The 25,922-nt window shown below is 34.5% G+C and overlaps 8 protein-coding genes across 8 annotated transcripts; 4 read left to right on the forward strand and 4 right to left on the reverse strand.

Moving 5' to 3' along the window:
* Nucleotides 1–7,134: 7,134 nt before the first annotated feature.
* EAE98_011972 (uncharacterized protein) lies at nucleotides 7,135–8,590 on the forward strand (the record flags this gene model as incomplete). Its single annotated transcript, XM_038959596.1, has 3 exons — nucleotides 7,135–7,526; nucleotides 7,589–8,007; nucleotides 8,076–8,590. The coding sequence occupies 3 exons, from the start codon at nucleotides 7,135–7,137 to the stop codon at nucleotides 8,588–8,590; spliced, it is 1,326 nt and encodes a 441-aa protein (XP_038804020.1).
* Nucleotides 8,591–9,152: 562 nt separating this feature from the next.
* Nucleotides 9,153–10,497, forward strand: EAE98_011973 (uncharacterized protein; the record flags this gene model as incomplete). The annotated part of the gene is made up of 3 exons (XM_038959597.1): nucleotides 9,153–9,490; nucleotides 9,551–9,837; nucleotides 9,893–10,497. 3 exons carry the CDS (start codon nucleotides 9,153–9,155, stop codon nucleotides 10,495–10,497), a joined length of 1,230 nt encoding a protein of 409 aa, XP_038804021.1.
* A 429-nt stretch (nucleotides 10,498–10,926) lies between these two features.
* EAE98_011974 (uncharacterized protein) lies at nucleotides 10,927–12,109 on the reverse strand (the record flags this gene model as incomplete). The annotated part of the gene is made up of 2 exons (XM_038959598.1): nucleotides 11,652–12,109; nucleotides 10,927–11,595 (listed from the first exon to the last, which is right to left on the reverse strand). Exons 1-2 carry the CDS (start codon nucleotides 12,027–12,029, stop codon nucleotides 10,927–10,929), a joined length of 1,047 nt encoding a protein of 348 aa, XP_038804022.1. The 5' UTR covers nucleotides 12,030–12,109.
* Nucleotides 12,110–14,531: 2,422 nt separating this feature from the next.
* On the reverse strand, nucleotides 14,532–15,831 carry EAE98_011975 (uncharacterized protein; the record flags this gene model as incomplete). The annotated part of the gene is made up of 4 exons (XM_038959599.1): nucleotides 14,532–14,603; nucleotides 14,688–14,787; nucleotides 14,911–15,496; nucleotides 15,789–15,831. 4 exons carry the CDS (start codon nucleotides 15,829–15,831, stop codon nucleotides 14,532–14,534), a joined length of 801 nt encoding a protein of 266 aa, XP_038804023.1.
* A 624-nt stretch (nucleotides 15,832–16,455) lies between these two features.
* On the reverse strand, nucleotides 16,456–18,416 carry EAE98_011976 (uncharacterized protein; the record flags this gene model as incomplete). The annotated part of the gene is made up of 5 exons (XM_038959600.1): nucleotides 16,456–17,237; nucleotides 17,331–17,605; nucleotides 17,660–17,858; nucleotides 17,906–18,117; nucleotides 18,169–18,416. The coding sequence occupies 5 exons, from the start codon at nucleotides 18,414–18,416 to the stop codon at nucleotides 16,456–16,458; spliced, it is 1,716 nt and encodes a 571-aa protein (XP_038804024.1).
* Nucleotides 18,417–19,672: 1,256 nt separating this feature from the next.
* EAE98_011977 (uncharacterized protein) lies at nucleotides 19,673–20,218 on the reverse strand (the record flags this gene model as incomplete). The annotated part of the gene is made up of 1 exon (XM_038959601.1): nucleotides 19,673–20,218. One exon carries the CDS (start codon nucleotides 20,216–20,218, stop codon nucleotides 19,673–19,675), a length of 546 nt encoding a protein of 181 aa, XP_038804025.1.
* A 480-nt stretch (nucleotides 20,219–20,698) lies between these two features.
* EAE98_011978 (uncharacterized protein) lies at nucleotides 20,699–21,385 on the forward strand (the record flags this gene model as incomplete). The annotated part of the gene is made up of 1 exon (XM_038959602.1): nucleotides 20,699–21,385. One exon carries the CDS (start codon nucleotides 20,699–20,701, stop codon nucleotides 21,383–21,385), a length of 687 nt encoding a protein of 228 aa, XP_038804026.1.
* Nucleotides 21,386–22,088: 703 nt separating this feature from the next.
* EAE98_011979 (uncharacterized protein) lies at nucleotides 22,089–25,604 on the forward strand (the record flags this gene model as incomplete). The annotated part of the gene is made up of 1 exon (XM_038959603.1): nucleotides 22,089–25,604. The coding sequence occupies one exon, from the start codon at nucleotides 22,089–22,091 to the stop codon at nucleotides 25,602–25,604; it is 3,516 nt and encodes a 1,171-aa protein (XP_038804027.1).
* Between the last annotated feature and the right edge of the window lie 318 nt (nucleotides 25,605–25,922).

Consider the following 25,922-nt stretch of genomic DNA (forward strand, 5'->3'; position numbering starts at 1 on the left):
TTCTTTTTAAAGAAATATTCTACTACTAAATATAATTATAAGATTTATAATAAAAAACTTTTGATTATTATTTATTGTTTTAAAGAATAATATTTTGAATTAGAAAATATATTATTTCTGATTTAGATAATTATAAATTACAAAAATCTAGAATACTTTATAATAACGAAATTGTTAAATTATTATTAAGTCTATTGATTTGAATTCCTGTTCTAATTTAACTTCTGAATTATTTATTGTTTTAAAAAGCTAAATATTAAATCTAATATTTTGATTAAAAGATTAGAGAATTTTTTTAAAAAGAGGGATGAATATTTTTTGTATCAAAGTTGAATTATTTTGAAAAAAGAGAATTTGGATTTTGATTTATTTTTGATTATTAATATTTTGAAAGAAATCAAGATTGTTAAGAAAATATAATTTATTATTATTATATAAAGTTAGAGAAATCCTAATCTTGTTAATCTTTTTGATTTTATTATATTTGAATCTGAACTCTTATTTATTATATCAGAATCTAATTCTGTAATATCTTTAAAGGACTGAGAATCCTTTTTAGATCTATTTGTCAATCTATTATTTCTATTTTAAAAAGGCTATCAAATTGATTTTGTTTTCGAATTTATTTTGAAATCTTTATAAAAGGGATTCCCGAAATACTTGAAAATCATTTTTGCTAAGTATTCCGAAAATAATAGCTTATTATATTATCAAGAGAAACTATATATTTTTGATTATAATTTTCTAAAAGCTTATTTGCTTTGTTTATATTACGAATTTTCTGTTATTGGTTATTTATATTATATTTAAATTTTTGAATTATTATTCCGAGATTATTATTAATCTGACTATTATGATTATATTATGTAGTGGGTTTATAATTGTTATAATTATTATTGCATTATTTCAAATTGTAAAGATTAGAAAGAAGTTTTCTATTTGTTTTTAATCCTGCAAAAAGTTTGATAAGATATTTTGATAGATTTTATTATATATTTGCTTGAAAGTACTGATTTTGATATTATTATAGTAATAATCAATTATTTAATTAAAATAAAGTACTTTCTGTTTTGTTATAATATCTATAACTTTGAAAAAATCGCCTGCTTATTCCAAAAGAATATTTAAAAGCTTTATAGCTTACCTCTAATAATCATTTTCAATCATAAAGTTTAATTTATATCCGAATTCTAAAAGTATACCTATAAATGCTTAAAAGTATTCATCAAACTTTTTATCATTTACCATTCTGAGATTGATAAATAAACCAAAAGAATTAATACAATACTAAAGTAATACCTCAAATTATATATAACTTACCTACAAAATAATTAGGTAGAATAGCTTTTACTTACCAAATTCTTTATTAACAATACTTGGTCTGAAAGTACCCGAATAATTCTATTCTTTTTTAATTATAGATTTTATTTCTATTTAAACTTTAAGCTATCCCTATTCAAAAACAATTATTTTGTTATAAGGAATACTAAGGAATTTGTTTTTAAAATGGAAGTAATTTCTTTATACCTAAAAACAAAATTGATTATTAATTAAATTCGATACTCGAAGAATACTAATTTTTGTTGTTCCCTTACCCACTAATATGTTTTTAATAACCTGGTTTAATTGAATACCAGAAATATCAAAATCCTATACCCCCAAAAGAAATTTGATTAAAAGAATTTTGGGTTATTTAAGATTCTAAGTCTAATAAGCTTTTACACCTATAAACTGGAATTGTTTATTTTTATAAAAATTCATTCTGTTTTTTATATCAACCTACTATACCCTATACATAATAATTCTATTTCTGAATAATATAACCCACTATTATTCTCTATAAAAATCAATAGCTTAAAGTATTTCGAAATTATTGAAATTCTAAACTCCTATTAAAAAAGAAGAAATTATAAAGAACCTTATTTGAAATATATTATCCATTAAATTAACTACAATAAGTTAACCAAAAAACCCATTAACTATTTAAAAAATATATAGAAATTAATCTATAATTTTCATTATAAATATCCCAATAAACTTAAATCTATCTAACCTGAATTATTTATTTATAAAATTATAAACCATAACTTATCACCTTATTGGAACTTGATTTAAAAGAAAGAAATAATATCACAATATAAATATATATAATCGATAAGTAATAAACTAGATTTTGTTAGATTAACTTATAAATAAAAACTTTATATATCTTTACATTAAAAAATCCTATATTATAACTTTCTAAACTATATCTTAATCTATACCCTGTACCTATTATTCTTAATATCATCGAATATAGATTTCTGATCTTGTCTGCCTGCCCCATGATATATTTAATTTATTTAATTTATTTAATCTATTTAATCTATTTAATCTATTTAATCTATTTAATCTATTTAATATATTTAATCTATTTAATCTATTTAATCTATTTAATCTATTTAATCTATCTAATCTAATATTTATTTATTTGTTTATTTTATTTCTTTTAGAGTTTTTTATATTTTTATATTTTTGTATTTTTGTGGATTGTAGGGTTTTGTAGGTATGGGGATTTGGGGATTTGGGGGAGATTGAGATTGAGATTGAAATAGAAAGGGAGGTGGAGAGAGAGGAAGAGGAAGAGGAAGAGGAAGAGGAAGAGGAAGAGAAAGAGGAAGAGGAAGAGGAAGAGGAAGAGGATTTCTTGGGATTTATTATTTAGAGTAAATGAAATATAATGTTTATACTTTTTAGGGGGAGGGGGGAAGAGGAGGGTGAACAAATGAAGAGAAAGACTTAAACAACTAATAGTAGTGCTTATACTAGTATATAATAATATAATAGTGATATGTATTAAGCTTTTAATATAATAGCTCATATAAATAAAAGAGGATTGTATTACTTTAATAGATATTTAATATATTAAATATTATTAGAAGTATATAAAAATACAGAAATTCGATTTAGAATGTTTATTTTTAATCCAAAATAAATTAGGAATGAATATTCCAAAAGGTATTCATAAGTTTCAAATCTATTTTAAATTAAAAATAAGCATTCCAAATCGAATTCCTATATTTCTATATATTTTCAGTAGTATTCAATATTAGAACAATTTTGAATATCTTTAATAATATATATATTGATATTATATATATGAATATATTATTGAAAATCAATATGTATTATTATGCGGATTAGTATATGAAATATAAGTAATACTAGTACGAATACTGACTAATAGTTATCTTTTTCCTCAAAATAGAAAAATAGTTATTTTCTATAAATAAGAATTTAAAAAGTTATTTTACTGATCTGATTATAGAGAATATATTCGCTGGGAAGATATTATAAATTTGAAATTTTTATTAAATTGGAAAATCGAGATTTAGAGATGTAGATCAAGAAAATATGAAAAAGCTAATAAATAAAATAAAAAAGGGGAAGGTAAAGGTGTGTTTGGAAAATATAATTTGTATTGTATTGAGAATGTTTTATAAAGATAGTGATAGAGATAGAAAAGTGAGGTTGGGTTAGTTTGTTATATTTATTCTATAATAGTAAATGTATGGACAAGGGAATTCACTCAAAGGAATTCACTTCAAGGGAATGACTTCCATACAATGGCAACTGTATTAAAGGTATTTAGGCGAAAGCGAAGGAGACTAGCTCTTTCAGTAGTGCCTATATAAGGCCTACTATTCCCCTCATTTAGCTAGCTCCTTAGATTGAATACAAATAGACATTTAGGGGCCTACACATAGTGGGAACCACGTCTTCCGTATCTCTCTCAAACCAACAGTAAAGTTAATATCTAGATACAAAAAGAAATCTAATATAAATTCTTATATAATGTAAACTATTATATTAATATTTTATTTATTATTAATAAAGCACTCATTTTATTAATAATAAATATTTTCAATTTAAAATGAGAGTTGTTTTTTATTGAATATTTATAAATATAAAGAAAATAAGAGTCCTAAAGGGCTTTATTAGAGATTTACCTCCTTAATAATCTTACTATTCGCGAGGACCGAAAACTATATATATATGAAAAAAGAGAATCTCGCTTAATAAAGCTCGATTCAAGTAATCTCATTAGTTATAATGATTTTATAGCTTCCTTAGTATTGTAGCTATCCCCTAGACTGCCAATAGAGGACCACTAGTAGGTGCACGGACTCACGGGACACTCAAGAGGGAAAGCATAATTTGACACTAAAAAAAGCGATTTTAATAATTCAATTAAAATTAAAATTATAGCTGAGTTTACTTGAAATTCGAACGAAGAGTTTTTAAGTATAAATGTTTTATACATAAAAGTTTTTGAATCAAAAGAATCAAAATTGAAGTCTTGATAATAAAATATATAATTCCCTACTAAAAAATTTAGTGAGAAAGTGCACTATTTGTATTTTGAGCTCAAATTATATTTTATTCAAATAATATCTGAACGAAAGATTATTTAATATTTGAAGAATTATATATCTCGATTTTGAAAGAATTCAATAATATATTGAATTTTAATTGAATTATTAAAATAGCTCTTTTTGATATGAAATTGTGCTTTCCTATCACGTTGTCCCATGAGTCCGTACAACCACTAGTGGACCACCTCGCTCTATTGACTAATCAGAATATTAGAAATTTGAGAATTCTTATTATCGAAATATAAGATTTTTATAATAATTATTAATTATTTATAATAATATCTTTTAAAATCATTTTACAATTATTTTTCAATAAAAAAACTATAGATATATATTTTATATATTTATTATCATTTTTTAAACAAATTTTAAATTTCAAATTTAATATAAAGGCTTTTTATTATAATATTATTTATTGAATTATTGATGGTTGAGCTCGTGCACGGACCACTTAGGGTGTCCTAAGCCGGCAGTCTAGGGGATAGTATAACCCCTTAGATGTTTTAACAAAATCATTTGATTAACTTATTTAAACTAATATAAATTGAATAAAAAAAAAGAAAAGTAATAATCATATATAAAACGCTAATCGCTTTTAAACAATGAAATTTTTATAATACTAACTTTAAAACTAAAGTTTTTATAAAAGATTAAAATTCAAGTAATATAGATATAGTTAAGGCTTATATAATCAATTAGAAAAGAGTTATATTAAATATAATAAATCTAATATTAATAAAAATTATTTTAATATTATAACTTTTATGATTTAATAGTATAATTAATAATCTAATATGAAATTAACCTACTTAAATCTAAATAAAAATAAAATCCGAATTTAATTATATAAAAAAAGTAATATACTAAGGTAAACCGACTTTGTCTATAAGCTTTCAATAAAATTTCTTTTTTGTATTTTTATAATTATAAATACAATTATAAATATAATTATAAATACAATTATATAATACTTACTTTAAAAGCAAGGAGTATAGGGGCTCGCAGGCTCCTGATAGATTTTAAGTATAGGAAAGATGAATGAAAGGGGAATAAGTATTAAAATTGAAAGGAAAAAGAAAAGAAACAAAAAAACTAAAAAATAAGAGGAGCGAGAATAGGAAATAAAGAATAGATAAAAGTATTAATTGAGAGTTTAAAGGAGAGATTTATTTATCTCATTTTTGATTTACTTCTTAATTAAAAGCTTTAATATTATATTATACGATATAGAAGATATTGAATAAATAAAAACTTAAGTTTATTCTAATACAAATAAACTATTTTATATAAAAATAATTATTTCAAACTAAAATCCAGAATTAACTTTTCAAATTCAAATTCAAATTCAAGAAATTTATTAAAACTTTATTAATTGAAATAGTCTTTATTAGATCAATTCGATTAATATACTAAAAACGATTTTCATATTATAATATTAATTGTTAAAGATTTTATTATAATTAACTAAGTATTCACTCCGTCAACTACGGATTCTACCACTGCAGGGTTGTGAAGTTGATTGAGAGACTTTGTGTGCTTTTTTTTTTTTTGCGGAGATGGAATATCATATGTAGTTATGATTTACTTAATGGTAGAATGTGATTTATTCTCAGGTAACTGCAACTGCTAAAGAGATCATTCAAGACCCGACTATCACGCCCGGAGACGCAAAATCTCTGGAAAAACTTGGATTTCAAGTTGTGGCTTATTCTGAAGGTATTAATGCGATTAATGGAGAAACATATTTTCTTTATCGCGGAGGTTATGATTCTATTGCGGAGAGAATAATGGATCGGCCTCGTTCTGCGATATTTACTACTGGCTGTTCTTTGGAATATCGGATCGTGGAAGGGAAGGATGGAGGAGTTATAGGGAGAAATTGAAAGAGAGAATTGAGATGAGGAGGCTTTTTGCTTGGGAGATGATACCAGAAGTAGGGAGGGGGAGGGTATGATGGGGAGTCGATTGCATTGGAGAAGAGATGAAGGGGGGAGGGGGGGGGAGTTTATAGAGGAAGGTTGTGGATGTGAGTGTTAAGGTGGTGATTGGTTGGCAGAGAGAGAGATATGATGAGGAGTAAATATGTTGTTGGAGAGCTTGGGAGATGAGAAGTGAAGGGTAGGATGGAGATATGTTGATTAATTAGTGCTTGAGGCTAGCTACTATTATACACTAGCAGCAAAATCTTATTGATGCGAGGGTCTAAGGGAGAGAGAGCCTCGCTAGCAAGATTGCTAGCAGTATGAAACTTACAAAATATCGTGAGCACGCGTCAAGAATTAGAAATATATTTCTCATTGATATAGTGACATCATAAATCATGGGTTTGGTTTGCATAGGACTTGAAGTAGTGCTGATAGATAGGTAACTAAACATCAGGCGGCATAACAGACGACTAAAGCCCAGATAAGTCCGCAGATGAGGCCGATGACTTTTGTGAAACGTGGGTAAATTGAAGATAATATTCGTTTTTTTGTCAATCGACAGAACTTTCAGATGCGGTGTTTTAGCTTCAGTGAATGTGGATTACATATACATATTTATTTGAAAGTTATAAGGTAAGTGAATCTCAAAAACATGCTGATGAAATCATGCGATACGATATGACTACTTTTTAGTGAAGTTATCAATACAAGGATCTCGCTAAGAAGTTACACAGAGGATTATATATTCTGAACTTTCAGTTCCATAATCACAACAACACAGTCAAGATTTCATCATGACTTCTCCAATGGATATCACAGAATCCAATAACGTGGATTTAAAAGCTGGTGCGTCTAAATCGATCATTACTTCTACTACTACAAACAGTAAAAACTCCCATGATTCAGAGACGGAAGAAGGCACAAGTACAACGATTGCAACAATGACTTCTCCAAAAGACAACAGAAAAACTACCAATATGGAAATTTCGACAATCACAGCATCACCCACCGCATCACCAATAGATACACCATTCGTCCCTCCCAAAGCTCCATGTGATGTTGGAGATATAGTTTCCTACAACAAGAAGTGGATGACTCTAGAAAGTGATGGACAATGGCATGAAACTGAGGGACCGGATGATTTTGAAATAAAGTTTTGCGGATTTAAGAATGCGGATTTCTTTAGGTAAGTAGATTTTTATTATCAAAGTTATGGGAAAACCCACAAAGCTAATGGCGTGAATCTAGATATCAAGACCATTGCCATGGATACAGAAAACAACTCGAAGTTTCTAAATGCTACACTGGTTATCACCGACTAGAGGAAAACTTGGATATTGAGTTTGAGAAATACAAAATTCAGCATGGAAATGAAGAAATACTCAGAAAACTTTCAGAGACGATGAAAGAAGGAAAGGTTATTCAACATGAAGATGAGGTCACACTTAAGAGATTATTTGAGGAGCATTTGGAGGCGACGAAGATAGGAACATCTATCCAGCACGAAGACGTGAGAATGCTTCGAGATTTTCTGGATTCGATGAAGAAAGGGAAAGTGAAGCCGAGCAATGTAGCCTGTCTCGGTTTGGGATCTTTTGAACGATGCGGAGAGAATAAAAGATCGTTTGGGCAATTGGCGGCTCTCATGAAGATTATGGAACTTTTAGGTATGAATGATTCGTGATGAACTTCTGATTTAAAGGATACTGATAGCTAATATGAATACAATCTACAGAGATTCCACCCACTGCCAGAAAAGTTATGCAAGATCCTGATTTTTCACCTGGAGATAAGAGATTTCTTACACGCTGCGGATTCGAAGTTGTGGATGACCCGCAAGGATTTGAAGCTGTAAACGAGGAAACCCTAGTCTTCGAAGTTGGTGGATATAATTGTATGAATCAGCGAATTATGGATCGTCCTTGGCCTGCAGCATTCATTACGATGGGAGGAATCTTGGAAAACAGAAGCAAGATTGTACAGAGAATTCGCAATTGGTATCGTGGTGAAGGAATACCTCCGATGGATGATTGGTGGGATGGAAAAAAGAAGTTTGTGGCGATTCAAAAAACTTATGACTACAAGGAGATTCCTGCGATTAGTAGTATTAGCACTGGTATGAGGTATACAAAATTTTTCTGGAGAAAAGAAGTAGTGGGAGGAAAATTTCAATGGTTTGTAGATGTTTGGAGATTGGTGGGATCACTTTTTTCTCAAAGAGATCCTGATCGATATTTCAAGGATGCTTAGACAAGATAATTCATAGAGGCATATTGATGCTTCTTGAATAGAATGTTAGGGGCGTATGGAACTAGGATTAAGGTTAGCAAGGAGGGCTCCTTTGCATAGTTCAGCTCTTCTCTCTTCATAGTTTACAACATCGATGAATTATTTGATTTCTATTTTTCTACAGTGTCTTTATTACGGATCGAACTGTGACATAAAAAGATTCACTCAAAAATAAAAATTAATGACTGTAGATGATCTTTTTATTTTTGAAGATAATATCTAAAGTGAGCTCAGATCACAGAAAGAATGTGTACATTAGCTGTTCAAATTCCTTAGAGCACCGTATCGTACTATACTATCAAGTGAATAATTTAGATGCTCACCACAATTTACCAGATAACTGAATGGATAGCAGAGATATACCAAGATATCATGACATTCACCGTAGTTCAATTATCCGTTTCAAACTCTTCATACGGCATGACCCCACTTCTAAGCGAAACTATCAACATATATACATCTGGTTCTTTGACTCGGAAATTATTTCTGAAACTAAAACAACAACAAAATCAAAGTCATCAATATGGCTTCTTTCCCAGATAATAGAAGATTCGGCGTAACGGATATACGTGTGGTAACAGATGCACACAATGATATTTTCAAGACTCTCGATATGTATTCTCCATCTACAAGTGGAGAATCCAAAGATATGGAGATAAATGCAGTCGGAAACTCACCAATTACTCCATTGACGGATACATCATTTTCTCCACCTACAGGTCATTGGGATATTGGAGATATTGTTCGATATGGAGATAAGAAATGGATGATGTTGGGAAGTGATAATGAATGGCATGAACATGAAGGTGCAGACGAATACTCATCAGAGTATCCTGGATCTGAGAAAGTAGAGTTCTTTAGGTACGTATACCTTTTATTATTATAGTCGTGGGAAATGTATCTGATTAGAAACATGTCTAGAGAGCAAGAGGATTGGTCTGGATACGGAGAGAAAATGGTAGTTAGCACAAACTGGTATGCATATCGTCGTTGGGAAGAGTCGGCACTAGATGCGACATTTGAGAAATACAAGCTTGACGGTAAAGATGAAGCAAAACTCAGGAAACTTATAAAAAACATGATGAAAGGAAAAGTAAAGCCAACGAATGTGGCTTGTTTTGCATTAGGATCTCTTCATAGCTCTGTTAATGAACCCAAAAGATCTCTCCAGCAATTTGCGGTGCTTCTTAAATTCATGGAGATCTTAGGTACGTCGGTCAGAATACTAGCAGGTAAAAATCGAGATGCTAATACTCTGCGTAGACATTTCACCAAACGCTAGGAACTTAATGCAAGATCCAGAGTTCTGCCCTCGAGATGCAAGATTCTTTGCAAAGTATGGCTTTGAAACTGTACTGGATCCCGAAGGATTTGATTCTATTAATGAAGAGACATTAGTGGTTCATATCGGCGGCTACGACTTTATAGATCGACGAGCCGTGGAAAGTCATTGGCCTGCGGCTCATATCAACATGGGGTTCCCATTTTTTACCCGAGGGCACATTTTGCAAAATAAGAGCAAATTTGAGAAAAAAATCTGGAAATGGTTGTTTGGTACAAGACGAGATTCATTCAAGAGTCTCTTTAGGAAAGAAGATGTTAAAGCCTGGTGGGAGTACAGAATGGAACGTGCTTTGATGACTAGATCCTATAGCTGGAGAGATATCCCTGAAGTTGGTATATGTGATGGTATGGCGATGACACAGTTCTTTTGGAGAAGAGCAGTGGTTGGAGAAAGATGCGATTTTGTTGAAGCTGCGGGAGTAATAGCAAACGCCAGCTTGCACTTGTTCACAGACGTGGTACCTATGGCCAAACTCCTTCATGATCGGTCAAAGAGGTCAAATCGGGATGACGATGATGATTGAGTATAATATAGGATAAGATCAATCATTGCAAAATCGCAATGTATTCGGTATAAAAATACCCAATAAAGATAGCAAATAAGATGCGTTGATTTACCAAATACAAGATGCAGCATATCATAGCATTGTTATTTTTGACCACTAGGCCATGTTCCCAGAGATTGCCCAAGTGAATCCTATCAGTGCATCGATTTTCATATTGAAAGAGTACCTCTAAACCTGATGAGTATTATGCCTGAATACCTACACAGCAAAGTTTTCAGATGATAGCAATTTTGCAACCAAGTTCAAAACACCAAGTAGGTAGAACTATGGATATTGTTGTTGCTTTGGTCCAAAATCATGAAGCCAAAGTCTGCAGTCACAACCTAAAGGATATAACAACTGAGAAATTGTCCTGTGGTAAGATTACGTCTTGCCTTGTAGAGACAATTACTCGTTAACATACTTATCATAAACAGAAGAATAAAACCTCTTTCCCGCATCTCTGTGACTTCGAACCTTTGTTCTCAATTGAGATTCTCCCCAAGTATCATACTTTCTTCTCAAAAATGGCGAGTCTATATTCTTACCACTTTCAGATTCCTTCGTCCCCTGCCCCTCTAATTGTGGCCATAAATCTTCAAAATTCTTTTTCGTAGCATCACCCCGTACACCTTGAAAAAAGGGAATACTATATCTATCATACTCGCTCGATGATACTCTATGTATTGTAGCCGGACATAAACCATTAGTAGCTACTTCGAAAGCTTGTCCAATATTAACAACAAATGTTCCGGGGATATTCGGTACATCGACCCATGTTCCTGATCGATTCATAGCTTGAAGTCCACGGATATGAGGAGGAGAAGCTTGGAGAAGAAAGGTCCACCATCCTGATGAATCTTTATGAGGTCCCACACCTTGATTATTGTTGGGTGAGGTGATGGGACTGTAATGAACGACTTTTAAGCGGTGTTGAGGGGAAAGAAAGGAGTGAAGTGATGATGGAGAAATGTTTAATGCTTCAGCGACGAGTGTAAGAAATCTTGTGGAAAGTTCAAACAATACTTGAATGTAATTTTCAACAATGATACGGATTGATGGAAGAGATGACGGCCACTATCCTAATGTTAGAATTACCTATGTTTCGGCATCTGCACACACGTGATATTCACCTGATTTGGCCCCAGCAGTTTTTTATAAACTGGATCTCCTTCAACCCATGATGCTTCCAATTCCGTCGCAAACTCAAATTGTTCTCTTTGATCTGATACTTGAGCAGTAGTTTCTGCTCCCATACCACTATATCCTAGAAAATGTGGTGACTTTTCCAAGGCTATCGAATTCTTTTCCTCGTCAGGAAGTGCAAATAAACTTGGCAGGACATTCACAAGTTCATCTACAGTATCCTTAGGAACGCCATGATTTTTCACATAGAGAAATCCTACGTTCAAGAGAACATGTTTGAGCTCATTCAGAAGTTGTGGTTTTGCGGATGGATCATCGGCTAGACTTAGGTCTAAGATGGGGATTTCCGAGAAGTTGGTTGACATAATTTAGTCAGGATAAGATACATGGAGATTTGAAAGTACAATCAAGATATGAAATCAAGGACACTCGGAATTATAGATTATGTTGAAATAGGTCGCAGTGGAGAATGAATTGATTGAAACGTGGGTGTAGTTTATCATATTATAGTTTGACTAAAGAGAGAGCTGTGCTTGTGACGAGTACCACGTGACATACATGATGACTCATCACAGCCTTAAGTTCAAGGCTAGCTTGAACTAGGCGATTGTTACTATATAAGACCCTTAAGAATCTCTTTCCTCTTTAGCTTTCTTATTCTAGTTATTTAACTTTTATAATACGAGCTTTTTCTCGGCCCTTCGTGGCTAAAAATAACAACGGCCTCGCTAGCACTCTCCGTAGTTATTTTTAACGCCACTCAGGACCTACGCCTACGCTCGTACTGCGCAGCTTTTAATAATAATAATAATAATAATAATAATAATAATAATAATAATAATAATAATAATAATAATAAATAATAATAATAATAATAATAATAATAATAATAATAATAATAATAATAATAATAATAATAATAATAATAATAATATAATAATAATAATAATAATAATAATAATAATAATAATAATAATAATAATAATAATAATAATAATAATAAGAATAATAATAATATAATAATAATAATAATAATAATAATAATAATAATAATAATAATACTAATAATAATAATAATAATAATAATAATAATAATAATAATAATAATAATAATAATAATAATAATAATAATAATAATAATATAATAATAATAATAATAATAATAATAATAATCATAATAACAGAATATACATAATAATAATCAATAATTAATAACTACCATATATAATAATAATAATAATATAAATCAATATAAAACAAATATAGATAATAATAATAAAGAATATATAATAACATAATATATAATATAATTACTCTAATAATCACTAATCCAATAAATCTATCATAACATATCTAATAATCTAATTCTTTTAATAAATTTAATTCCTTTATATCCCTTTTAAAATATTTAGGTTAAAGCAGGTAGAGTTGAGTTATTGAATATGAGCGATTAGACTAATATAGTCTATAAGGGAAGATGGCTCAGTTTTTAACAAATAAAAAGCAATGAAAAACACGTGATATTTTAGGAATCTGTATTGTGGTATTGAATTGCTTATCCTATATTAAGAGGGAAACAGCCCATATTATATACCTTTTCTATTCTAATCTAGCCTTTACGCTTTCGTTTATCTCTCGTAGATCTCTTCCTAATCCGGCCATTCCTTCGAAATAAAGCTCCTTTTCATATTCTTTATTAATAGTCGTTTTCGGAATCTAATAATAATCGTTTTCGGAAGCTAAATACAGTCGTTTTCGTATGGCTACTTTCGGAAGCTTATAAGCGACGATCACGTGATTGGTCATGTGATCCTGTGATTTGCTCCCAGTATACTATATGAATATAGAACTATATATATATATATATATATAAAAAGATGTATTATTATATTATTTTTTATAGAAAAACAATAATAAATATAATCCTTTTTTAGAAATCTAATCTCCTCTTATAAATCTAATACCCTCTTATAAATCTAATACTTTCTTATAATTCTAATATTCTTTTATAAATCTAATTCTTTTTAATCAATCTAATTCCTTTTTATTGATCTAATTCCCTTTAATCCTTTTTAATAAGTCTAATCCCCTTTTATAAATCTAATCCTCTTTAATCCCTTCCTCTTTCTAATACTATCTTTTTTCTAATCCCCTTCCCCTCCCCCTTTCCTTTCTAATCCCCTCCTCTTTCTAATCCCTTTCCTCCTTCCCTTTCTAATCCCCCTCCTCTTTCTAATCCCTCTCCTCTTTCTAATCCCCCTCCTCCTTCCCTTTCTAATCCCCCTCCTCCTTCCCTTTCTAATCCCCCTTCTCTTTCTAATCCCCCTCCTCTTTCTAATTCCTTATTTCTTATTGCAAATCCCAAACCTCTAAACCAATCAGAAATATTTATTCAATTCTTCAAAATCTTCAAATCTTTAATCTTCAATAATACTATAGCTTTTTAATAACTTTATTATTATATTTATAACCACTAATTATAAAATTATAAAAATAATATTATTGAAAAACTTTTTTTCGAAAGATTTTAATTACAATATTTAAACTCATTTTATAAATTTATTTACCCCCTTTTGTTAAACATCAATCCAATACTACATTTTGATATTCCTGTATAAACCTTACATACTTTCTAGATCAATCAGCTTCCAGTTATGAACCGTGTTTTAAATTATGTATATTAGGGATAAGTAATTTAAATAATAAAAAACTTTAGATCAAAAGAATTAAACAACGCAATATTCATCCGCACAGTTATGCGAAGTAAGAGTAAATAATCTAATAGGTAAACAAATTCGTTCATTCATTCCAGTCCATATAGCAAGCACCACTTCCCTAACAATCCACTGACCGGTCCCCATCTACATCTACCAAGGAACCACATCTCCCTTCCAAGAAACAAAGCATCCAGAAGTAGTTTCCCTACTCGCTATATCGATCTACACGCGCAAATTAAGCGTTAGCAAGTATCCATTAATAGTTTAAAAAGCCCTCAATCCTCCATGTGAAAGAACTTAACATACCTGTCTCATCACTCCACTCACACTCTCTTCCAAACTCATCGGCGGCTCCTTCACTCCCAGACTATCCGCAAACGCTTGTCCATTATCCGTTTTAACCCATCTGTATCCCGATTAAAAGATTCCATAATTAGCCAATCTCCTATGCAAATCCCCAGAAACCTTTTCACCCACCCCCATGCGTCCCAAATCCCAAACCCCAAAAAGAATAAAAACAAAAACATACCCCGGATGCACCGCCACACACACAACCCCCCTCTCCCCCTCCTCAAAATGCAACTTCCTCACAAAACAATTCCCCGCCGCCTTACTAATCCCATACGCAATCGACGGGGTCTCATCTTCCATCCCCCCAATCGAACCCAGATAGCTAGAAACATAAATAACCTTCTTCTGTATCCTCTTCTCACCCCCTTCATCAGAAGCAGAAGAACCGAGCAACAGCGGTCTCAAAACCTGATAAATCCGAATCGGCCACACCGTGTTAATCTGAAAATGCGCCTGCAGTTCCTGCACACTCATCTCTTTCACACTTTCGAAACTTGTCGCCGCGCCGGCGTTTAAGATCAAGGTATCGATTTTCTCCACTCCTTTGGTTTTTAATCTCTCTACTAAATCATCAACAGTATTCTCTCTCTTTTTTTCTTTCGCATCGCCGATATCCGAAGCAAGCGTCACAACAACAAGTCTCGAGCCTTGCGCTTTAGAAAGCCCTTCCAGCTCAGAGGAATCGGTAGAAGTCGCGCGTTTGGTAGCGATAACAAGTGCATTTTCGCGCTGGAGAAGTGTACGGATTAATTGGAGTCCGATGCCTATTTTTATTTGCTGGTTAGTATTTCCATCTTCGTTTCCATTCCCGTCTTCACTATCATATCCATATCCATATCTATATCCATATCCACATCCATATTTCCATCCCCATCCAAACCCAAACCATCCAAACCCAAACCATCCACCAAAATCCATCACCACCCCCCAGAAGAAAAAAGAAAATGTAGAAACCCCTAAGCGAACCCCGCACCTCAAAAAAGGGGCCCCCTTTCTTTTCCCCTCCTTCCCCTCCCAAAAAAACACACAAATACAAATACAAATACAAATACACACCTTTATTTCCCCCCGTAACAAAATAAACCATGGGATCCTGCATTTCGAAATTCAAATTCAAATATGTAATACCCAAAAATATACAATGTTATAATATCGTGAATTGGAAAATAAAATTCGGGATTTGATGATTCTGTTTCGTTTGATTTTGTTGGGGGATGAATGAATTAAAATTAAAAAAAAGACGAGGTGTGCGAATGAGCGATTTATATATAAACATGCGGGAAAAATCTCGAGTAAGCGCTATTTTAAACGAGGAGATGATTTGATGAAAAATTGTTTAGAGGAGTGGAAGAGTGGAAGAGTGGATGTGGTTTTCTTTTGCGGAAGGAGGATAGGATTGTGTGATGGATGGATTTGTTCGTACTGTGGAGAAGTCTACTGGTAATTGTTTGAATAAATCTAGTGGTGCGATGTAAAGATATTGTTTATAAATAAGTCGATAGAAGATGTATCCTCTCAACAAAGACATACCGATTTTCCCTGCCCCATCATTTTCTTTCCTCGTAATTAAGGAGTATATTCATAAGAAGTACCAACACCAAAAAGAAAAGTATCAAACTCCTAGAACAACTCATTCATTACTCCACGAGAAGCGAAGCGTGCGAGCTTCCTTGCACCGAGAAAACCCACCATGCCGGTATGAGACCGCTGAAGTCCCTTCCCATTATTTCGATCCAATCTCAAGTGCTTTATGCAAACCATCATTATCCCCAACAGGAATACCATTTAGAACATTCCTCCCATCATCCGAATCTATTTCAGATTGACCATAACAACCAGCTTGAGGTCCTTTGTAATTCCCACCTTTAACTAACCACCAAATCCCTGCTGCAATCGACAAAGCTCCCGCAATAAGACATGAATAATTCATACTCGCCGCATCGAAAGGTATTGCGTAAGGAAAACAATAGATAACCACAAACACAATAATATAGAGACAACTAATAATATTGACAGCATAACCCACAATGTCATTCATTTGAAACCAGCCAGGAATCATTCTATTATTGTAAGGACCTGATTCTTGAGGAGAATGATTGAAGCGACCTGTTAAAATGAATGGAAGAATCGAGGCTAAATAAGACAGAGTAAGAAGAACGACGAAAGAGCCGACGAAAGCATTAAATGCTGTTGATGAACCGACATATATGACGCCTAGAATAGTACTGCAAATACCACAAGCGATGGTGGCGTTGAGAGGACTTTTGTGGTGTGGATGAATTACATGTAGCCAATTTGAGAAGGGAACTGCTTCGTCACGAGCAAGAGTCCAAAGACATCTCCCCGCAGTTATATATGTTCCGATGAGGGTACAGAAGATTGGAAAGAATATAACGAAAAGGAGACCGGTTGTTCCCGCAATAGTCCCAGTGGCTTGCAGATATATTTGAGTAAGTGGAAAAAATGGTGCAGCCAATACAGCATCGAGATCGGTAGTTGCGTAGACTAGAGAATAATTAGTATCTTCCGAAGGAAGGACCAAACAAGAGCAGACGAAGAGAATAGGAGGATCGTGAGAGACACAAGGAAAAAGCTCACAAATAGTTATCGTATATAAAAATGCTGTAATAAAACCAATACTCATTTGAGCACCAATTGCAAGTGGTATATTCTTCCTAGGATTTGGAATTTCTTCCGCCAAATGAGAAACACAATCAGGTGTACCAACAGCATAAGCTCCGTTTAACATTCCTGCAAGGAAAACAAATCCATTACTGGAATAACCGGTATCATTGGCCCAGTCTGCCCATACAAAAGAATGGGTAGCATGACCAGTACCGGATGGCATAACAGCACAGACTATGATTGTGATACTGACAGTATAGAATTAGTCAATCATCACAAGAACTTGAGTGACAAAAACTTACAAAACACCACCCAAGATAAAAGCAAGTCCAATATTATTAATCATTGGAAGAGCACGATTAGCGAATAAGACTATACAACAAGCAATCCAAGTGATGATAATGTAACCGATGAAAATGTGCCATCTAGCCACTACATAATCAGGATGATAGAGACCATATATTGCAACTGCAACATTTGAAGCAATAGATGACATCGTAGCTATTGAACGTTAGATGTGTCTTGAAAATTGATGAGATTAGATTTACCTGCACCACAAATCCAAGCAAACGTGTTCCACCAACCAGCAAACCAACCACAAATTTTACCATATTTCGGACCAGGAGTAATTGATGCCCAATGATAAACTCCAGCACTACTTGGCATTGATGAAGCTAATTCAGCCAACGAAGCTGCAACGAGCCAATAAAATATTGATACAGCAATGAATTCATATAAAACACCCGGTGGACCTCCATTACTATTAACATGTTAGTTTTCGTTTTCCATTCATATAGAAATAACAACTTACTAGATAGCTGTAGCAATACTACCACCTAAAGCAGCCCATGTATTTCCAGTAACAAGACCAACTGAACATATAGAAAGTAAAGAAAAGTTCCGTTCAACTTCTTGAACATGACCTGTTTCGTTGACTCCCGCTAATTGAGAATGAATCTCTCCATCGGATATAGCCACTTTTTCTGATTTGTAGGTTGATGAGTTTGGCGAAAGACCCCGAAGTGATGGATCTCTTTTATCAATCGTAGTTTGTTCCATCTTGGCAAGCCGTGGTGAATGGTATATTGGATTCAAACGAACGATTGATTGTAGAATCTCATCGATGATGAACTTATGGTGAGATTGTGATGAACTTGTGGTACATTCGAGGTTAACTTGAGGCAGATGCAATGATTATTCAGAAGTCTAGATATGAGAGATTAAGACGTATCAAGCAGGTCTTGAGTGATATCAATGAGGAGAAAGAGACAAGAGAGGAGCACCCAGTTTAGATAAAAACAATATGATAAGAATGAAGGTACTTGAGGTTTACTTTGTATGTCGCCCAAAATCGTACCCCCATCTTCAATATCTTATCCATGATATCAAACAACATAAGTTAAAAGTACTGTGTACTATTATCAGTACCGGTAGTACGTGAAGAAATTCCCATTTCTATTCCAACCTATCAGCCTCGGTAGACTTAGCCATATTAAACGGATAAGACCCACCAAGATCATGTAGCTTACCGTAAAACATGTTGACCCTGCTAAAGTTGGATATGATGGGTAAGGAGATCAAAATACTCTATACAGAAGTTTTAGTAGATATTGAGAAACAAATGTTCAAAGTCCCGTATCTAAATTGAGGTTAATGGTGGGGCAAGTTTGGGGTGAAGATTGACTTGCATGAGGAGCATGGATGTTGAATGGTTCAATCAAGAGAAGATCAGATCAGATCATCTTGACCCCATACCATCATCGATAAGAGAATAAAGAGAATATCAAACGGTTTCTTTGCGTAAAAGGGAAATGTAATACAATTGATATCTCAAAGGTATTTTCAATTATTAATTTGATTGAAAATCCCCGATGAAATCATATCGTGTTACTTGTCTAAGTGTAACCATTTGGCCAGCCGAGCCAGCTTAACGGAAAGGTACTGATTGGAAACTAATTGCGCAACTCTTTTCTATTTCTGACATTGCATTGGCAATTTTTCCCCGGAGCGGACATCCGCGTGGACTTCTGTAAGTTTCCCATTGACTTCGGACTATGTGCTATCAGGTTCTACAACCTTTAGTAGCATGGTACTGTCGTGATCAGCTCAGATGATCCTTGAAAGATATCCCAAGTGCCGTTTCTTTCCCCAGGTATTGTTTGATTGGAACCTTTAGATTTGATGGGAATTACTTTGAGAAATATGGAACATCAATGTACCATACTTTGAAGACATCATCACATCGCCTCTTTGGAACTCATTCATCCATCACGGGTGGCGGTCTGGAAGGAGAAAAGGGATGTTCTACCTCAATATCATGAGATATTCTTTCTCATAGCACACCTAATGTTATTGTCAAGGTGATTTGATTCTTCTTCAATCAACAGAGTCAATTCATTGCCGACATCCTTTGCTTCGAGTTCGATGTATCCTAAACTTTGATACCAAGGACGATTGAAAGGAAGAATTTTGTTGGTTGTGAGGGTGATTGCTTGAAATCCTTCTTCTTTTATATCTTTCATCATTCTATACATTAAAGAATTCCCAATGCCTTGCCTCTGATTATCCATCTTGACCGAGACTTCAGCCACATGGAAATCATCATCAACTTTAAAACCTCCAAGGAATCCCACAGGTTTGTCTTCACCATCAACAGCCACCCAAAGATGGTGATTCTTTAACATGGTCATTAATAGCGAGGAATCCAAGACGGAATCATCAACGGGAACGTTGAAACATGTGAATAATTGAGCTGCTGATCGTTCAACGTCTGCTAGTAATGGAATATCCTCGTGTCGTGCTTCACGTATAGCATGATGACGCGATGTTGTAATCTTTGGTTGTTCATGTACTTCTGACATGGTAGTTCATCGTACCATCAAACAAACTACTATGCCTTTTGAAGATAATGTATCGAAAAGTCTAGAAGGGTGGCTTATGGTCGTCAACGGTAATTGTGAGACAATTTATAATGATCGGGAAGAGTGAGACATAAGCTCGTATGAAGAGTATCCATGGAGAAGTACAAAGTAGTTGATGAAGATTGGTGTGTCGTTCTTCATTCTTCGCCCCCATATTAGGCTTTACTTCGCTAAAACTTTCATGATGCGGCGCAACCTCGCAACATCCAACCTTCACTAACCTTATTAACAGCCTGGAAATACAGGACGACAATTCTCTCTTGTACGATTCCCTCGATTCCTTCTCTACTCAACTTCCAAGGTTACTTCAACAAGCTTTCGTGAAAACTAATTCTATTCTTTAGTACTACTATATACACAATTCTCCCTACAAACAATCCGAATCCCATACCTCTCCTACTCATCCTTTTATTTACGACCATGGGAAAAAAATTGAAGAAAACCAATAACCCGTCCCCAATATCTTCAATCGATACCCCTCCATCGACATTTACAGATTCCCTCCTCCTTCCAAAACTTATCGTATTCGATCTCGATTATACGTTATGGCCCTTCTGGGTAGATACACATGTTACACCTCCGATCAAAGCAAATTCTGAACATTCTGCGACGACCGATCGTTGGGGAGAAAGTTTTGCTTTCTATAATGAAGTCCCTTCCATTCTCGCACAACTCAAAAATCATGGCATAATGGTGGGAGCCGCGTCTCGCACATCTGCTCCCGATCTAGGAAGAGAAATGTTAAGATTACTTCATGTCATGGATATAGATGGGAAGAAGAGGAAGGCAATTGAATACTTTGATCAACTCGAAATCTATCCTGGAAGCAAGATCACCCATTTTACGAAACTACAAAAGAGTACGGGCATAGCATATAAAGATATGTTGTTCTTTGATGATGAGGCAAGGAATAGGAATGTTGAATCTTTGGGAGTCAAGATGTGTTTGGTTAAAGATGGTATTAATAAAGCAGAGATCAATCGAGGTGTCAAAGAATGGAGACAAATGCATGGTCATGAAATGAAGGTATCTGGTTCGGAGGATAGGATGGAAGGTTCTTCTACTGCTGCATATAATAATGCAATGGATAATGATAATGATGAATAAATAGAAGAATACATTGGTATGGCGCGGGTAACATCTGGAGTTTTGGGATAGGATAGGATTTGAGAATACCTTTTGAAGTAGAGCAGGAAGAGGGGGAGGGGCAATCGAGGCAACATTCATAGATGAAGAGTATGACAATACGAGTACGGGCAGCATGGGTAGTATGAGCATTATGAACAGCATGAGCATTATGAACAGCATGAGCAGCATGAGCAGCATAAACAGTATGAGTACTATGGACAGTATGAGTAAATATGAACATTATCGATCCAATATCATGCAAATACGGGTTTCCACGATAACACCCATACATCCAACATCTAGACATCCTCAAAAGCCAGCAAAGAGGAAGATGTTCAAGATGTTCAAGATATCAATATTACATACTCATCAATACTGTTACATATGAAATTTAGACGATTCCCTTCTCTTAACTTTATTAACCTCATTGTCACCTTTATCATCAATACCTTTATTGTCTTTCCTCATCATATTCCAACAATGCGATCGATCGCTCTTTCATACCCCTGTCGGTACCTGATTGATTGATTGATGACCTCATTATCTGAAACTTTGATAATTCCGCGACGCCTGACTTCGTGTTGAGTTCGTGTTAATTTGGAATTTCTCTGATAACCTTACTACATCAACTTGATCGACTTCAATACTTCTCAAGATTATGTTTCGGTGACACATTTTCAATATGCCTCCATTCCTCCCGCGCAAACGATTACGTTCTTCGTCCCCAGAGTCAGATCCCAAGCCAGGTCCGTCAAAGCAACAGAATAAAGGCAAAAAAGTCAAATCTTCAAAAGCCACTCCACGAAAAGCTACATTATTTGATGATCTGGATGCTGGAGCAAAAAGTCCCGAGGATACCGAGGCGATTTTACGCAAAATCCAAGCTACAGATGAGGATGATGAAAGTTCCTTATCGTCCCTTTCCGATGAGGAATTCGAGGATGTTCCAAATACGAATAGACAACCCAACGATGGTGCGACGGAGAATGAGGATGAAGATGAAGACGAAGATATCGAATTCGAAGATGTCGATACAAATATAACAGATAGACCATCTGCGAATATACCTACAGGAGATCTGGAACTTACATTAACGAAAGAAACGAGGATTTCACTTACAAATCCACTGGGGACGAAGAAAGGACCAAGTAAAATTGAGAGGGGTATAAGAATGGCTACACATAAAGTCCATGTTCAAATGTTAATGTGGCATAATGCGATCAGAAATTCTTGGCTTTGCGATAAAGAACTACAAGATATTCTGGTGGGAAATTTACCGGAAACAATTTTGAGGGAGATTGAAAAATGGAGGAAGGATAGCGGTTTACAAAGCAAGGTGGAAGATACTCCAAAGTCGAAGGGGAAAGGAAAAGGAAAGGCCACAAAAGGAAAGAACGATGTTAGAAGTCAACGAGATTGGGGACAACCTGCCGAGAGACAAGAGGCTGGTGAAATCAATATGAGTCGTGGGGATCCTATGTTTCGACTTTTAAAGTTATTGATGCATTATTGGAAGCAAAGATTTAGAATTGTCGCACCAGGTTTACGAAAAATTGGTTATATGTCTCTCGAAAGGCTCGATCAAGAATTGAAGGGTTTCCAGAAAGATGAACATGATGTTGAACGACATGGCGAAAGGATAATCAATATACATGAATTTAAGAGATGTGCAAAAACTATGTCTGGAAGTAGAGATGTGGGTGCCCAATTGTTTACTTCATTGTTGAGGGGAATTGGTATTGAATCAAGAATGGTTGCTAGTCTTCAACCGGTAGGATTTGGTTGGAATAAGAATGAGGATGCTGTAGAGAAGAAGGACAAGAAGAGAAATGAACCTACTCCAGAGGACAATACATCGGATACTGAGAGTAGTGAAGAAGAGAAGCATGTCTCGAAGCCTATCTCAAAGTCTACTACAACGCCTACCACCAAGCCTACAGCAAAGCCTCCCCCCGAATCCTCGAAGAAAGTAAATGGAAGAGGAAAATCCACTCTGGTTCCAAAAAACTCCACCAAATCTACCAATGATTCGACGAGAAGAAGTTCACGCGGAAATGGGCTTAAGGATGCTCCAATCGATTTATCAGATTCCGAAGAAGCTTCCCTGGTCAATAATGACGACGATGATGAATCTGTAGTTGATATTACTCCAGCCAAAACTCGTATACAACCATCAAAACCTTTTGACAAAGATATGTCCTTTCCACATTATTGGACTGAGATTCTATCCCCAATTACTAAAAGATTTACAGCTATCGATCCACTCGTTCTTAATATCATTGCGACTAATCCTGAACTTCTTCAAAAGTTTGAACCTCGTGGTGCAAAAGCTGACAAGGCCAAACAAGTAGTGGCTTATGTTATTGCTCACTGTTCAGATGGTTCGGCCAAGGATGTAACGATCCGATATTTAAAAGGTCATATGTTACCTGGTCGAACAAAAGGCAATCGAATTCCAATTGAGAAAATTCCGGTTTACAATTCTAAAGGAAAAATCAAACGTTATGATCAACATGATTGGTTTAAAAATGTCATGAACAATTATATACGAGGGAGTAATAGATGCCCAAGGACTGAGATTGATGATCAAGAGGAAGCTACTGATCTCAAGGCCATTCAACCTAAGAAAAAGGAAGTGAAAGAAGGAGAAGAAAATCTTCAATTTTACAAGACATCGTCAGAATTTGTGTTGGCAAGACATCTTAGAAGAGAAGAAGCTATTCTTGATACAGCAAAACATGTAAAAATGTTCACTGTAAAAGGAAAAGGCGACAATCCAACAGAAGAGAAAGTTTATCTTCGAAAAGATGTCGTCAGTTGTAAAAGTTTAGAAACATGGCATAAAGAAGGTCGAGCACCCTTACCCGGTGAAATACCAAGAAAACGTGTACCATATCGAGCAGCGACTACAAATCGAAAACGTGAACTTGCAGAAGCAGAGTTGGAAAGTGGAGAAAAAATGTTACAAGGTCTTTATAGTCGTGATCAAACTGATTGGATTATTCCTCCACCAATTGAGAATGGTGTAATACCGAAAAACAATTATGGAAATATGGACGTTTATGTTCCAAGTATGGTACCGGTTGGTGCAGTGCATATTCCTAGAAGAGGTACAAAGAGGATTTGTACACGATTAGGTATTGATTATGCGGAAGCTGTTACTGGATTTGAATTTGGTGCTAGAATGGCTATACCAATCATTACTGGTGTTGTGGTTGCTGAGGAGAATTTCGATCTTGTCATGGAAGAATGGGAAAGAGATGAAGCGGAAAGAGTTAGAAAAGAAGATGAGAAGAAAACTAAAGCAGCGATTGGTATGTGGAGGAAAATGTTGATGGGACTTCGAATTATTGAAAGAATGACAGATGAATATGGACATGGTGGAGAAGAAGTTGATGCTGTTAATCCGTTTAATAATAGGAATAAGAAAGGAGAGGAGGTTGATGGAGATCCGGAATTGGAGGAAAAAGCGTTGGAAATGCAACAGCAAGATGAAGAAATGGCAGGTGGTTTTTTCCCTGAAGGTTATGATGAGGAAGAACCGGAAGAACATCATTCGACTAGTTTCTTTCCAGTTGTTGCTTCACAGGATGATGGAGATGGTGGTGGATTTATCGTGGAAGATGAAGGAAAAGAGACTAATGGTACTAATGGGTCTCAAACATTTCAATTCATTGGGAATGAACATGCCGCGACAAATCCAACTTCGGAAGATGAATTAGAATCAGAGGAAGAAATCCAACATAAAAAACCACAAGTTATAATTCCTGCACCAACACCTCGCAGTAGAGGAAGACCCGCAGCGTCGACGAACAAGACTCCCGCAAAAGGAAAACCCACTCTAATCTCCAAGCCTAAACCGAAACCTCCTGCGAAACGAGCAGCTCCAATACCAAAAACTTCTGGTAAACGAAAACGTATACCGGACTCGGAGGATGATGAGGATCTTGAGGATAATGCATCTTCTTCACTATCCGATATCGAAATGGATGATGACGCGGAAGAAGAGGGGGAAGAAGTAATAGAACCCTCTCCGAAGAGATCAGTACCGAGGAAATCGGCAACGAAAAAAAGAGCAACGATATCCGTAAATTCTAGTCCGGCAACGAGAAAAACACCGAGTAGAAATGCTAAGAGAGTGGGTGAGACGGGGACGAGGTCGAGATATTTTGAACATGAGGATAGTGGGGAGGAGTGAAGAGTGAGATGAATGGGGATTGAGGGGTAGGGATGGTGGTGAAGAGGAGAGGGTCGTGTGTGTGTGTGTGTATGATAGTTCTGAATGATACTATATCGGGTTGATTTGTTCGATTTGTTCGATTTGTATGATAAGTTATGATCTGCTGTAACGAGGCGGGATTATAATTTTGCTTTTGTTTTGGTATGGGGGAGCAGAGATGAGGTCATGGAATAGATGGATGGGTCGATGAATAGTGTGGAAATTTTAGAGAAGTTTGGTATGAGGAATCGTGGGTGTATACCTATCCTACATCAGAGGTAGACTTGGAGATAGAAA

The sequence above is a fragment of the Botrytis deweyae genome, assembly GCF_014898535.1.
Source record: "Botrytis deweyae strain B1 chromosome Unknown BDEW_056, whole genome shotgun sequence".
NCBI classification, from domain to species: domain Eukaryota; kingdom Fungi; phylum Ascomycota; class Leotiomycetes; order Helotiales; family Sclerotiniaceae; genus Botrytis; species Botrytis deweyae.